Consider the following 14,699-nt stretch of genomic DNA (forward strand, 5'->3'; position numbering starts at 1 on the left):
ATTTTGTGCAGCCACTGGCAAACAATGTGGAAGACAGTCTGAAGACCAAAGAGGATGGAGAGTACAGTACTCTGCAGTGTAGGTTAAAAGAATTGGAGGATGGAAAAAATTGGAAGGGTCAGAGCCTACCTAGAACTTAATCTGGCTACCTCCATAAAAGACAATTTAAGATGTTTCAATAAATACATTAACAACAAAAAGAGGACTAATAAGAATCTTCATCATGACTTGTATTGGAAACAGTGTGGTGAGCAGGATCAGGGAAGTGGTTGTCCCCTTGTACTCGGTGCTGGTGAGGCACCACCTTGAATACTGTGTTCAGTTCTGGGCCCTTCACTAAAGAAGGACATTGAGGTGCTGGCATGTGTCCAAAGAAAGGCAACAAAGCTGGTGAGAGGTCTGGAGCACGAGCCTTATGAGGAATGGCTGAGGGAACTGGGGTTGGTCAGTCTGAAGAAGCCTGAGGGGAGACCCTGTTGCTCTCTACAACTACCTGAAAGGAAGTTTTGGTGAGACAAAGGCTGATCTGTCCTCCAAGCAGCAAGTGGTAGGACAAGAGAAAACAGGTTGGAAATGGATGGAGATCTTTGCAACAGAAACAAACACAATTTAATTCTGAGAGATTTTAGAAGTAAATAGACAGTATTGAGTTTTCTTTGCTTAGAGTAAAAGGTACTGATGAGCAGAAGAGGCATCAAAGGCTGGGACAATGTGACAATTAACAAGGTTCTAAATAAAACAATACAGTTCCAAGGAACTAAACCACATAGCTGAAGTTTCGTTACCCATATATTGAAAAAAAAGCAGATAAAGAAAGTAGTGGGCCTTCTGGCCAGTAGAGCTGCAACTCAAAGAGCAGCAACTCACACTAACTATCGTGTAGACTTGCACTCAACATTAGAGCGAAGTACTATCTGCTTTCATTAGGGATAATGAAGTTGCTGGGGGCAAAAGCAAGATAACTACAGGGACTGAGGAAAGTGGCAGACAACTACTATTCCAGTCCTAAAAACAGTTAAGTTAGATAAGGGGATGGAAAAAGAGCAAATTAATAACATGCATGCACACAAACCTGCTGTAATTCTTGTCCTGTAAGATGTAATTTCTATGACAATTCCTTAACAATCTAGCCAACAGTACTTACATTAATATAATTATTTTAAAATCAGTGCATTAATGATTTCAATAATTAATTTAATGTTTTAATAATTTAATAATTAATTAAGTTACCTTCTATTACATGTTTCTAACTTTTTTCTGCTACCAAATGCTGATGAGGATGGGTAGATTTAGAATTTCAATTTGTTAAGTGAGTCAGAAGCTGCATATTTACCTGAACCTTTGTCTGAATTTAATAGTGAAATACATTGCTTTCTCTTACCTTGCTTACTATAATATAACATAAACAAGTAAACTGCACTTCTATAGGCAGCACTCCACTCTACACAATCCTACATAAGTATATAATCTGTACAAAGGGAATTTTCACCTGAATAAACTTAAAACCAGTATCCGCATAGAGGCATTATTCAATAGGAAAAGAAATCCATTAAAGTGATGCAAAGAAAAAGCAAATCATGTTCTCTCAATAAGTGGACCAGATAGGATGCCAGTTATTGATTTAGTCTGGGACACTGGAATACTAAATCTTCTGCTGTATCCAGACACAGTATTTCTTTTCAAACTCTTAGGGTGATTTATTTTTTTACGTTTAAAAAATAAGAATCCTATTTAGGAGCAGAGACCTATCTTCACATAGCCACATTTTGTTTATCTACTGGAAGAAATGGCTGGCTTTTGCTGTAATTTATTTGCATATGTACTGTCTTCTATTTTTTTTTCTTCCCACTTGTGTTCTCCAGGCCTTGAAGCATTGCTATTTTGTGCCTCTCCAGCATGACTTGATCACTTGTGCAGCTGTAGGCCTCCTAATCTCTCCTACTATTTCACAAATTGTTTTCTACTTATATTTGCTATCTTGTAAAACATTTCCAAACAGAAAGGTCAAGCCTCTTACTACTGAATCATGGGATAGGGAAAAAGGACAATAAGAGAGAATATTTGCTTGATGAAGTCAGTCAGGAGAGTACAAGTGCAACGGTGGTCCCACAAATAACATTTCATCTATAATATAAATCAATATAATAGCTATTTCCCCCACAATGAATGTTGCAAGAATAATAGAATAGTTTTTTTTGTGTGAAGTGTGAGGTCAGAATTACCCCTACTAAATACAGTGCAATCGGATAAATACTTGTATTGGGCTGAATGACCCTTGTGTTAGGTTACATTTCCTCTGTCTGTTCTGATACCAGGAGGTTTCAGACTAAAGTGTGTCTTCTTAACTTGGCAGACTTATGTCTTGTTAGCAGCAGCAGAGATATTCAAAGTGGTAGCTGAGCAACGTATAGCTGAGGTATTAGCACCAAGCTTCCCAAATTTGCCTTCAAAATCAGAGTATATATCTGCAACATACTGCAAACCACAAGATAATAACCCTGCCAGCACTGTGTAAAATAGATTCTTCATATATGCCAGGTGAGTATTCCCCATTTGTAGTAAGCAAAAGCAGATTTATGCACATACATAATAATAATAATTTATAGAGTCCAGGTTATGTTCTTGAGTATTCCTGGAAGTTACACAACTATTATCATCTATCCCATAAAGCTACATTTTAAGAAATTACTATCTTCTGTTGCTTGTTATGCTCCTTGACTAAGATTATGTTTGAAACTGCTGCTGTATTATTCAGAAGTTGTTTGTCAAAGCACTAACATCTAAATTAATTTGGTTCATTGGTATCTTATGTTCTCAGAAATGACACCTCAATGAAGACAAAAGACTGAACACTAGAAAGGATCTTGATCATGAAATACTGCCAGAAAGCACATGCAGAAGATCAGAACAACTCAGGGACTGGAGCATTTTAAGCATTCTTCAGAAACAGAATAGGTGGTCACGAGTTATGTAGTCAGGATGCTGGATTGGTCAGGGAAGACAGATGACAACCTGACACTCACAAGGAACACAAAAAATGAAAAAGCAGTTAGCTTGCAAGATGAGACGACATGCATTCTTTATTTGTAACTATAACTCATTCTCTGAGTAAAGTGGAGGCAAATCAACGCATGGTCTAGTGTTACTGCTGTCTCAACAACATATTTTCTTTTTTTTTTCACAGCCTCAATAAATCATATTGTAGTAAGAGTTCAGACAACTGAAGTACTGAAAAATATCAGTATCAGTTTTTTCTACTTGTTTCTAGTTTCACTGGCATATTTTTACCATTGTTTAGGCATTGAAAACAAACTAGCTTTTTTCATTGTTTACAAGAGCTATCTAGTGTGACCTTTACTGAGTGTGAAAAAAAAAACAAAACAGGGCAGGAAGGAAATAAAATAGTGATTTTTAGTAGTTATTTTTATTTGATTTTCAGGTTTTAAGTTCTCAGATCACATTAGAGTCATAGTGCAGTGAGAGATAGAAGTGATAAAAGCAACTTAGAAATTCTTATGTAATCAAGGACTGCAGAAGGGATTTAAGAAAAATAATGGGGAGTTTGCAATAAAATTGTGAGAGCTCGTGATAATTAAATTCCATTTTTTGGGGTGTAGGGCAAAATTAAAAATAAATTTAATAATTTCTAGCAAAGCACTCTAATATAATGTTATTTCATTACTTTTACATTAGAATTAAAAATAAACTGCACAAATAATTCCATTCCTGTGGTTTTTGTGAATTTGAAACTGAATATGATCTGACAACTGCTGGTACACCACAAGGCCTCTTCTGAACCCTCACTGTCTAATTTTAGAGCTTAATTAACTTCTTTTATATGCTTAAGTCAATTCTTATCTTGTGCACATTACTCTAGGATACAATTGCTGAGGAAATTAACAGAAACAGTCAAACACATTTACTGAAGTGCAGTATTAAAAAAGATATTTTCTGCAAAAATATCTTTTGTTTCTGACATTTTCCCAGTTAGTTTTACTTGCATTCTGCATAATATTTATAATATTTCTGTTTATTGGAAAATATAGGTGTTTATGTAGTATTTATTCTTAAGCAGTCTCTAAATGAAGGATTTTGCTGAGTAAAACATGTTTCTAAAAACTTAAATCAACAGACACAGAGTCTCACTTTGTTACTCTAAACTCAACCGCAGTAGGAAATGAAAGTTCAAAGTTACAACTTCATATTGCTGCCAAAATACACGAGCCCTATCTCACTGGCTTGAGTCAGTTGAGTCCCACTGTGATGATGGAGCTCGGGATGCAAGAAGAGTTCATGTTGGGCTGACTCTGCAGTACCACCCTAGAATGCAATGTGCAGTATCCCTTTTATATTCCCTTGAGCTGGGAATTTATAGCAAACACTGTTTTTAAGGTCAGTGTTAGCAACTGAAATACCACAGCATAAAGCGGCCTCCAGTTACTCTTAGATACTGCCACAGTACACAGAGACAATTAAAAAAGCAATCTTGCTTCTTCATCTGAAGTAGTTTCTGAGTTGTCAATTTGATTGTAAATAACCGTAATTTAAATGTGATGCTTGATTGAGAAAAACATAAAGACATTTAGCTTAGAATTAAAAGTAAAAAAAGTCCAGCAAGATAACTGTGGCAAAAGGGATATTATACTGAGATGTCAAAAGCCCCTTATTCAAGTCTGGAATTAAGTGTACTTTTTATTGAAAAGCTCGTGTCTTTAAAAGAATATATGACAGTAACATAAATGCATTGATAAAACTAAAGTGTTTTAATTGCTGCAAATGTTTTTTGACTAAACTAACAGTGCTTACACTTTGTTCCAGTTTGTTTGTTTTCCTTTTATTTTTTTAATTCGTCAAAGAGTATGAATTGTTAAACAAAGGCCTGAAAATCACACTCCTTGGCTCTGTTCTGAGCAAAAACATTGCTAGGTTCTGATTTATGCCCTGTTTAACAATTGTAGCTTTATTAAGGCTACTACTGTGCACTCCGCTGTGACTTGTCTATACTTCAACCTCTTCACTGTGTAAAAGGAGGTAAGCTATACTTAATTTTTCAGCTTGCCTGAAATATACACATCAAAACTTCTGTTCAAAATTCTCCTATTATTTATGAATGATAGAAGCTTAAACTGTAATAATAATTAAAAAAGCTGATATGCTTATTTAATCTTTTAATCTGTTCACAGTCAGAAAATTAGTATGTTTTCATGCATTGCTCATGAGTGCACAATACTAAAATATACAAACTGTTGCAAACCTGATTTCTAATATTAAATGGGGTACATTGTGAGGCACTAGTGTATGTTTGTGGCTTTCATGTTGTACACGTGCATGAATGGAATGAGCTATTGCGAGTGAGAATATGTAGGTGTATGTTCTCAGCTGCCATCCCTAGGGGCAGGGAGAGTCTCATCTGTGTCCTCTGCATACTCCACAAAGTTTGGGTGGTCATGGACAAGGTTTCCCTGTCCAGCAGCCACTCCTTTGGCTATGAAGGGTATCATGTCTTATTCATTGAGCTTGGGTGGCCACATACTCTTCACACCCTCTTTCAGGGTGATGGAACTCAGCTCTTCATTTTCCACACAACCTTTCCATAAACAGGTGACTTTCCCAATTACTCTATGCTACAGGCTACACACCACATGCAAGGTCAAAGCCAAGCTCCTTCCCTGGGGTTTAATTTCACTAAGTAACAAGTGAACAATGGAAAAAACAACTCCCAACATTCAGCTAAACCCATCTCCCCATCTTACTGCAACACAAACTCAATCTTCCTCTGCCAGGACAGTCAAACTCTGTAATCTGCTTCCATCTTTTAATTACCTCCAGCTGTTTGTCCCTCCCTGTAGGCCTCAAGTTGCTGGCAGGTGCTATGAGGTGGGGCAAACTTCATCCCCACATCCAGGACACTTAACTACCTCCTTCCTCTGTACTTTGTTCCACTGACATGCCCCATTTTTTATTAGCAGTTTGTGTTTTATATTGCTTTGCAGGTTACAGTGCTGCAGTCTGTGACCTCATTTAAAAGACAATGAAAACTCAAACCTTCCTGACCACAAAGCTAAGTGGATGACTGACTCCAAAGACAAGAGTCTGTGGGCAATGTGACATAGGAACCCTGAGGAACGTAACCTGTTCACTGATGTTTATATAACCAGACTACATACAAGGCACAGTGTGTAGCAGAGAAATATGGAGCACACCACAGCAAACTGCCCCACAAAGCCATATAACAATAATTTTGACCAGCTATAGGAAGATACATTGTTGTAGCTCGTGTCTTTTCAGGGACAGATCAAGCCTCTGCTACCTTCTGTTCATGAGATGACAATGACACTCTTTCTTCAATGAGTCAAAAGTGAGTTAGTTAAAAAAAACCAAACCAAACCAAACAAAAACCCAAACTCCAAACACAAACGTACATTACAAAACTTCCAGAAACTTTGACTGGAAGGGTGTGTTTAATTCATTGACTAAACAAGATGTAACACATTTTAAGCATTATAATATGTTCCTGAGAAACACATAAATTGCTAAAATGATGTTGTTTCCTACCAAACCACTAGTGACGAACAAAACATTCAACATAAAAATCTCTGGAGATATGCAAATTCACTAAGAGAAAATGTTAACATTTCTAACTAGAATCAGATCAGTAATGATATCTTCAGTTTAAAAGGAGAATGTTTTATTTGGAAGGATTCTGCCTAAAAGTTTTACACATTTGATAGCTGTAACTGTGGGTGTTTCAAAATACAGAGTTTTGGGACAAACGTACAAAATTCTTTAGAGCAAGGCAAGGTCTCTCAGTTCATTAAAACTTGCCAACTGTGAGTTTTAGATTTTCTAAAATACTCTAAGAATTATCATAAATGCTGTTCGTGCTAATAACTAGAAACTTTCCAGAGACCTGTTTTATGAAATGGCAAGAAAATGCAAATATTATTAAATTGTATATAAAAGTAAGTATCTGATTATGGGAAAGTGTTGCTTGTGTGCTTATTGTGGTATCGTTGCATCTTCACTCATAGCAGATGCACAAAGTTCTCTTTTAAGTTGTAAAGTTTTAGGGATTATGGGCTTTTGTGTTACGTTAAACTGTGAACCTATCACCTGTAATAACTGAATCTTGTCAGTTTAACTTTGAATAACCTTGTACTTGGAAAATGCTTTGAAACCCCAGTTAGTCATTATGGTTGTTTAGCAGTTAATCCAAGTATATTGTTTTTTTTTTTTTTTTAAGTATGGGTAGGTTCTTGTTGCCCATGTGTAACAGGGAACAAACAGTCAAGGGGACAAGATAAAAATATAAGGAAATGGAGGAAAGGTTAAAAAACCCGCAGGTATTAAAATGCAGGGATGTGGAAAAAGCGAAGGCTACATATTACATAGTGGCTGGATAATTTAAGCTGGGGGGGGAGGGGTGTGGAATTTTGAAGCCCTCAAAGCGAAAAAAAAAAAAAAAATGTAAACTTGAGAATTAGGATGGTCATTCTGGCTAAATGAACACATAATAGCCTCAAAGAAATAATTGAAAATGGAAGATTACAAATATGAGATGATACAAATATGGGATGATACAATATACAAGGAATGATGGACAACAATAGAAATTATAAAGGATGCTATAAGGAGAGATACGGTATTGATTCAGTAATTGTTGAATCTCTTTACAAGTCCTTATTACTGAACAGAGAATACTCACATGTATTCTTTACGTTTACATTTGTAATTGCACAGATAATAATTGCAGTCATAATAAAAATGCTTTTATGTAAAGTTATATAAAAATAGGTTATTTATGCCTTGAGTAATGTGGTCACTTTCTACTAAGATGGGACCGTAGATCTTAATGTGCTGCAAAAAAATTTCATAGGCAAAGCCATCACTAAGGATGCTGGAATATTTCTATCAGGGCCATAGGTGGAAGGAACGAACATTTTCATGTATAATTCACATGTAGGAAATGTGAACCTCCTTTGCTTCTCTGCCTGTATATACACCGATAATTTTATGTCTTGCATAGTGGTACACTCAGGGCAATGTATCCAAAACTGCACAAGTTACAAAGAAGGGGAAAACACATATGATATTCTTACAGCAAGCAACTGACACTGGTGAAATGCAGTTCAGTTTGTGCTTCTTTCCAGGCTAAAATATATCCTGACCTCCCATTTCAGCTTCTTTCTTAATTAATTTGTGAAAAATTAAAGTATTTTTGTGTATTCTCCTTCCTAAGCAGGCTACAGGAAACGTGCAAAGATTGGATTTGGCAACATAGTTTTAACTCTTCAGGTACTCTGTGTATCACAGAATCACAGAATGCATTGGGTTGGAAAGGACCCCTAGAGGTCAGCTAGTCCAACCCCCCTGCTGTAAGCACAGACATCCCCAACTAAATCAGACCACCCTGTGAAACCTCTTCCAGTGTTCCACCATCTTGATAGTAACAAACTTCTAATGTAGCACATTCATGACACCAGCCCAAAAATTTCATGTACTACATTAGATCTCCCACACCTTTCTTCAGCTTTTAGTTCTAGGCTCTCAAATAAAACTCTGGAAATAATAAATCTGAATAATCTTCCTGTGTGAGCAACAGTTTAGGTGCCCATGTACCCTAGGGTGTCAAGACCTGTCCCCAAACCAGGTTTCTGACTGTTGTCCTGCAAACGTTAGTACCTAAACCAGAGAAAAGAGAGAACAGGGGGAGGGGGGGAAGTCTGAAAAGACACACTACCTTTTCCTAAATTAAAATGATGGAAGAAGTTCTTCACCATGAGAGTGGTGAGACCCTGGAATGGGTTGCCCAGGGAAGTGGTTGAGGCCTCATCCCTGGAGGTGTTTAAGGCCAGGCTGGATGAAGTTCTAGCCAGCCTGATCTAATGTGAGGTGTTTCTGCACATGGCAAGAGGGCTGGAACTAGATGATCCTTGTGGTTCCCTCCAACTTTGACTGATTCTATGATTCTAAGAAAATACGCAAGAACCCAACAACCCACAGGAGAACAGCATTCAGATGCAAATGCCTAGTATTACAATGGATACATGAGACAAAGCTAGGTGGTCCGACAGGTCAGGAAGGGCAGAAATTGCAAAATCCTGAGCTCAGTACGTTAGGTAGACAGCAGCTGTTCATGTAACGTGAAAAGAAAAAAGCGTCTCAACTCCCACCTTCGGCAGGTGTTCACACAGCCTGCCTTTCTAAGGTGGTATTCACTGCCACAGAAGAACATCCTGCTTTTTCATTCCCTGCACAAAGGAAAAGCACGCAGCCACTCCCGGTCGCGTCAAGCACTCCGCTAAAACCAACGGCTCCCCGAGCGGCATCCAGCTGGCAGTCACCCCCGCTAAGACGCATGCGCACTCCGGGCGCTCGGGCGGGCAAATTTAAATCTGCCTCTCGCCTCTTGTCTTAACCGGGGTAGCGGTTGCGCTGACGTCATTGCACCGCGTCCTTCATCTTTGCGGTTTCCGGCGCTCGCCTGCGCTGTAAGTGCAGCTGAGAGGAGGAAAGTTTACATTTGTGTGGTTCGCAGCACCGTTTCTCTTCCCTTTCCTTCAGGAGCGGGCAGCGAAGGGTTTTCTGCGTCTCTGCCAGGCACAGACTTTACTCTGTCCTCGCCGACCCTGCCAGGGGGGTGAGAGGCTCCCACCACGACGCTGGCGACGGCTTTGAAGCACGCAGGGGCAACAGCACTGCGGGTGGCGGAGCTAGAGGAAGAGCTGCGGAGTCTGGAGGAGGAGCTGAGCCGCTGCCAGGTATCTGAGAGCGGGGCGGTCCCCTCCGGACCCGGCGGTGAAGGGCAGCTTGGAGCGGTGAGACTGGAGTCGGGTGGGCACGTCCCGCTCTCTGGAGAGGCATCCCCTGCTCACAGCTCTGAAGTACTTCGTCTTGTGTTGGAGTGCGGGTTTGCGTCCCGATTCTGGCAGACACAGAGGGCGAGGAGGGTAGCAGAGGCCCGAGTTTAGGGCAGGAGGCGGGTGGTAGCCACGGTGGGTAAGGGGATTGCCGCAGCCCCGCCTTCGACAGGCTCCCCTTGGTGCCGAGGGTGTTTGTGGCGCCCACCTGTTGGGTGGCGGCGGCAGTCGCCGAGTCTGGCACGGCCACTCTGCAGCCGCTGTGCAAGCCGTAGTCCCAGCCGGTATACAGCTCCACTAGGTGAATTAAAGCGTCCTCAAGCTTACATTCTGGCTTAAAGGCAAGCACTTGACCTTAAAAGTTTTTTCTTTTTGCCTGTCTTTTGCGTTCACAAGAAACCACCCTTTATTTTCTTTATGTGTAGTGCAAGAATAATGTGGTGGTGCCTTCTTTACTTTCTGCAAAAATGAACAAGTGGAGGACTTTCAGAGAAGTGTAGATCTCGAAAGAACCTTTAGAGGTGATTTAAGCTCTCCCCTTATATTGCAGCAGAATTAGGTATACTCAAACCACTCCCAAGAAGGTTTATGATTAATTATAGTTGTATGTTCAAAACTTCCTCCAGACTTATCTCCCTGTTACCTCTTCTCACAGGTACACTTTCTCATTTTTCCAGTTGTTCGTTCTTTGCTTATCTTTAGGTACATTTAATGAAAATTACAATATGTAGGTAACATGAGGCATTGCCATAGAAATGTGCCAATTCTCTGCCAAACAAGTGGATAAAGCCTAAAGGACACAGCGGAGAGGAAGGTGATGTCTAATGCTGTGGCAACTTTCTCACTTGCTTCCTGGTTGCCAAAATAGTATTTTCTTGGTATGTTTAAATCCATGAAGGCCTGGTCTAATATAGTCATATCTGTGAACTGCAAATAGCATCTGTGTTAGCAGTTTGTTGCTTCAAGCAAGCATTGGCATATTTTGCAGCTGCTGTGGGTAGACTCCACACTTCTTGCAAAAACTTGTTGAATAAGAGAACTATGGGGAGAGGGAGCTGTCGATATACATCCTGTTTAGAAATGCTGAGAAATGAATAGCTTGTGGGAGAAGTTAAAAAAACTAGTGATAATTCAGTTAGTTTCCTCATCTCAGTATGAAGATGTGCTGTATCAGACTACATTTGGTGGAGGTGGAAGGAAGGCCCTGTGCTCTGCTCTTTTCGCTAGTTGAATATACATTATATGTTGCTAAAACCTAGTAGCAGAAATATTTTGAGCATTATAAATAATAGAAACTTCGAAATATACAGTACAAATCTGAATTTCTAATTACTTTGATAACGTAACTTGATGTACATGAATTGAAGTATGTCATTTCCTCTTCATATTCAATCAATTCCATGTGTATTTCTATTTGTTCCTTGATGAATGCATTCTGCTAATTTTGAAATATTGGAAGATGTATTTCTTTTAAGTCTCATGCATGTTATCTTGCTGTTCTGTCTTTGTTGTATCAGATTATATCTCAGTTTTCTGGGAGGGAAGGAAGCATTTGAAAACAGATCTCTGTTCTGCAGTAATCTCCAGGTAGAATCCAATACATATACACCATCCTTCTGAAAACAGGAGGTAAATGCCTTCAGGATTTATTTTAGGTTATTAATAAAATAAAAATGAAAGTGAAATGATAATCTATAAACAGTGAGCCTTATCTGAAAACACTGCAGGATAATTTACATGCTTCACCATTTTACTAATCCATCAATAAAAACAGACATGTTTAAGCATAAAGGAGGGGGAACCAGATTTTGATATATAAAAGAGGTGAACTGCTCAGTTATGCCTCTTTAACAATGTAGGATTTATCACAATAACATTTTAAGTTTTGTTAATTTTCCCTGAATTTGGATGGAAACTAAAATAGGTTTCACTAAGATTCGTCAGCTGTTTTAAAAATCAACTAATAAAATTCAGGAATGGTTAATCTGTTCTATGTTCATATTTCACAAGAAAATTTTGGGCAGGGGCAAGCCATTTGAAGTCATATATGGGCAGTTTTAGGGTTGATACTTTTCTGATTTCTTCACAGTTGAAATAAAAAGTTTTCACTGATAAGCTAGTAGAATTATATTTCATGTGTTGAGTTCCTTAATTTCATTGTCTGAAGTTGTTACCTAACGTTTTCTAGGTCTTGTTAATCAGAATCATGAATCGTTTAAGTTGAAAGGGACCTCTTGAGAGCATTCCACCCTACCTTGGAGCAGGTTGCTGTGGATGGTGTCCAGTTAGAGTTTTGAGTATTTTCATGGCTGGAGGCTGCAGCTCCTGCAGTCAAACTGTGCCACTGTGTGAAATCTGTCACATTAGAAGTGTTCAGCTTCTATTAATACTTCCCTTGACTGATGTTCTATTCTGTTGGATTGGGCTATCTCTTTTGGAGACTACCTTAGCAGGCATTTTAGATAGAAATGTTGCATAAATGTATTTTAAAAAGACAGTAGTAGGATAGTGTTAGCTTTTAATCCAACAACTGGATAAACTTGCCTAAGTTTGTTTGTTTTGTTTGTTTTTCATCTGAGTATTTGTGGTGGCTTGAAATTTGTCCCCAACATTAACTTCACCAGACTAGCTCAGTTTGGAAGCAAATGCTCAAAATCTGTGAAAAATTTTAAAGGCATAGCCTTAAAACCAGTACAATATTACATTCACAGACATAAACTATGCTTCCAAAACAGACTTCCCAATTGCAGTCGAGTTCAATAGTTTTAACAGTATACATGAACTAAAGAATTAGCTTTAATACTTGTTTAGGTATTGGTGTTTGTGGTGGTTTAGCCCTGGCTGTGGACCAGATGCCCATCAAAGCCACTTTATCACTCTCATTTTTAGATAGATGGGAAAGAGGGGAAAATATAACCAAGGCATGTGAGTCAAGATAGAAGCAATTTAACAGGATGAGAAGCAAAAGCGAAGGACATGCATAGAAGCAAGAAGAAACAAAGATGTTTTTCTCTACTTCACATCAACAGATGATGCTTGGTCATTCCCCTGAAAGCAGAGCTTCAGTATGTGTAGCAGTTTCTCTGGAAAGTCTGTCATCAACAAATGCCCCCGGCTTCCTTCTTTCCCTTAGCTTTTATATCTGAGCGGACGTCATCTGGCATGGAATATCTCTTTGGTCAGTTTGTGTCAGCTGACCTGGCTGTATCCTCTCCCAAGATCTTGCCCATCCCTCAGCCTACTGTTGTGGGGTAAAATGCTGGAAAAGCACAGCCTGGGTGCTTGGCTCAGCAGTAGCCAAAGCAGCGGTGTGTTATCAACACCTAGCTACCACTGCAAAACACAGCACTAGAAAGATGCTCTGGGCGAGTTAACTCTAGTTCAGCCAAACCCAAGAGTTTGGGATATACCCAAGAGTTAGCCAGCACCTGAATAAAATATGCCAAGTTTCTTTTCTACTTCTCCACACCTCCTTGGTCTGTTATATCCACTGTCATATAAACCAGACTTTCAAAGTACAGTCTCTTCACTAGGAATTGGAGTCCGAAAACTAAAAATATGGAAGCTTTCTTTGGCTAATGAAGTCCTGACTCTTAATGGAAATACAGTATGTAGTAGCTTTGCTATAACCACAGGTAATGCAGGCATCTGCTTTTGACTGTTTTCTGTCTTCTGCAACAGGATCCTGGAGTGGTTAACTCATTTTTTTTATACGGATTGTTGGTGTTTGTGTTCAAACCAAGGTTCTTTTTCTTCATATTTATTTTATTTTATAAGGTAACACTTCCTAGCAAGTAATGGTGCCTACAGAGCCAAATACAATATTTTAACAATTTCCTTTGTTTTAATCCAATCTTTTCTAAAGCTAGGGTTCTGCTAGTAAGTCATGATACATGAATAACTATTTAAGATGCATGTTGATTTGTGTATACTAGAAATGTGTTTAAAGCAATAGTTTTAGAGAGTAATATTAAATTTAACAAGTCATAGTTCTTTAGTGATGTGTTTTTATTTTGACTTGGTTCTTATTTGTCTGATTTTTGTGACCAAAATTTGAATGTTTATGAACTACTAGTGTGTGAGTGAGTGCTTTAGTATTTCTTCTAGGTGAATTGTTGCTATCTATACTGGGTTTTGTTTGTTTGCTTGTTTTTCCAAAATGGGGCAGAGTATTTAATGCTTCCATTCATAAAATTCTGATTTCTTTTATTAGTGATTAAGCTAAGGCCATGTATTTATTGGTGCCAAGGGATGCCAGCTGTTTAGTGCTTTCTATATGAGTGGGGTTTTTTTTTGTTTGGTTTCGTTATTTATACTCTTATATTTTGCCATAAGGAGTCTAAATCACATGAGCTTGATTAGTACAGGTGGTGTTAACAAAGGTCATACTGTGTATTATAGACAGAAGTAGTGTTGAATTACTGATTTTTTTTTTTCTTTTGCTTTTTTAACTTTTGACAAATTTTAGCTAAAAAATGATTTTTTACATATCCGATTTTTTTTTTTCTTCTGGAAAATACCTGTTTGGAATATTTGAGTAGAATTGAAGATGAACTGAGTAATGAGATTTAAAAGAGAAAAAGAGTATTTTTACAGTTGTAGTCACTTATCCACAGTATGCCTGTGTGTGAATATGTCAAATTTTCCTTAGCATGTGAGTGGGAATCTAAAATTTGGTATCAAGATCTGAGTTACAGAACAGTTTGATTTGTAAGGGACATTAAAAGATTATCTGGTCAAACCTCCTCGCCGTGTGCAGGGCTGTTTTTCAGTAGATCAAGTTGCTCAAAGCCACAGTCAACCTGACTTTGAACTCTTGCATTGATGGGGCATCCACAG

At 38.5% G+C, this 14,699-nt stretch overlaps 1 protein-coding gene across 1 annotated transcript in view; it reads left to right on the top strand.

Annotated features, from left to right (window-relative positions):
• The window catches only part of CNTLN (centlein), a 318,217-nt gene that overhangs the window by 97,591 nt on the left and 205,927 nt on the right, over positions 1-14,699 (top strand). The window contains 2 exon segments of the mRNA XM_054397579.1: positions 9,428-9,491; positions 9,648-9,761. Of these exon segments, the coding sequence (XP_054253554.1) occupies positions 9,428-9,491; positions 9,648-9,761 (178 nt within the window).

This window comes from Indicator indicator, chromosome Z (genome assembly GCF_027791375.1).
Source record: "Indicator indicator isolate 239-I01 chromosome Z, UM_Iind_1.1, whole genome shotgun sequence".
NCBI lineage: Eukaryota > Metazoa > Chordata > Aves > Piciformes > Indicatoridae > Indicator > Indicator indicator.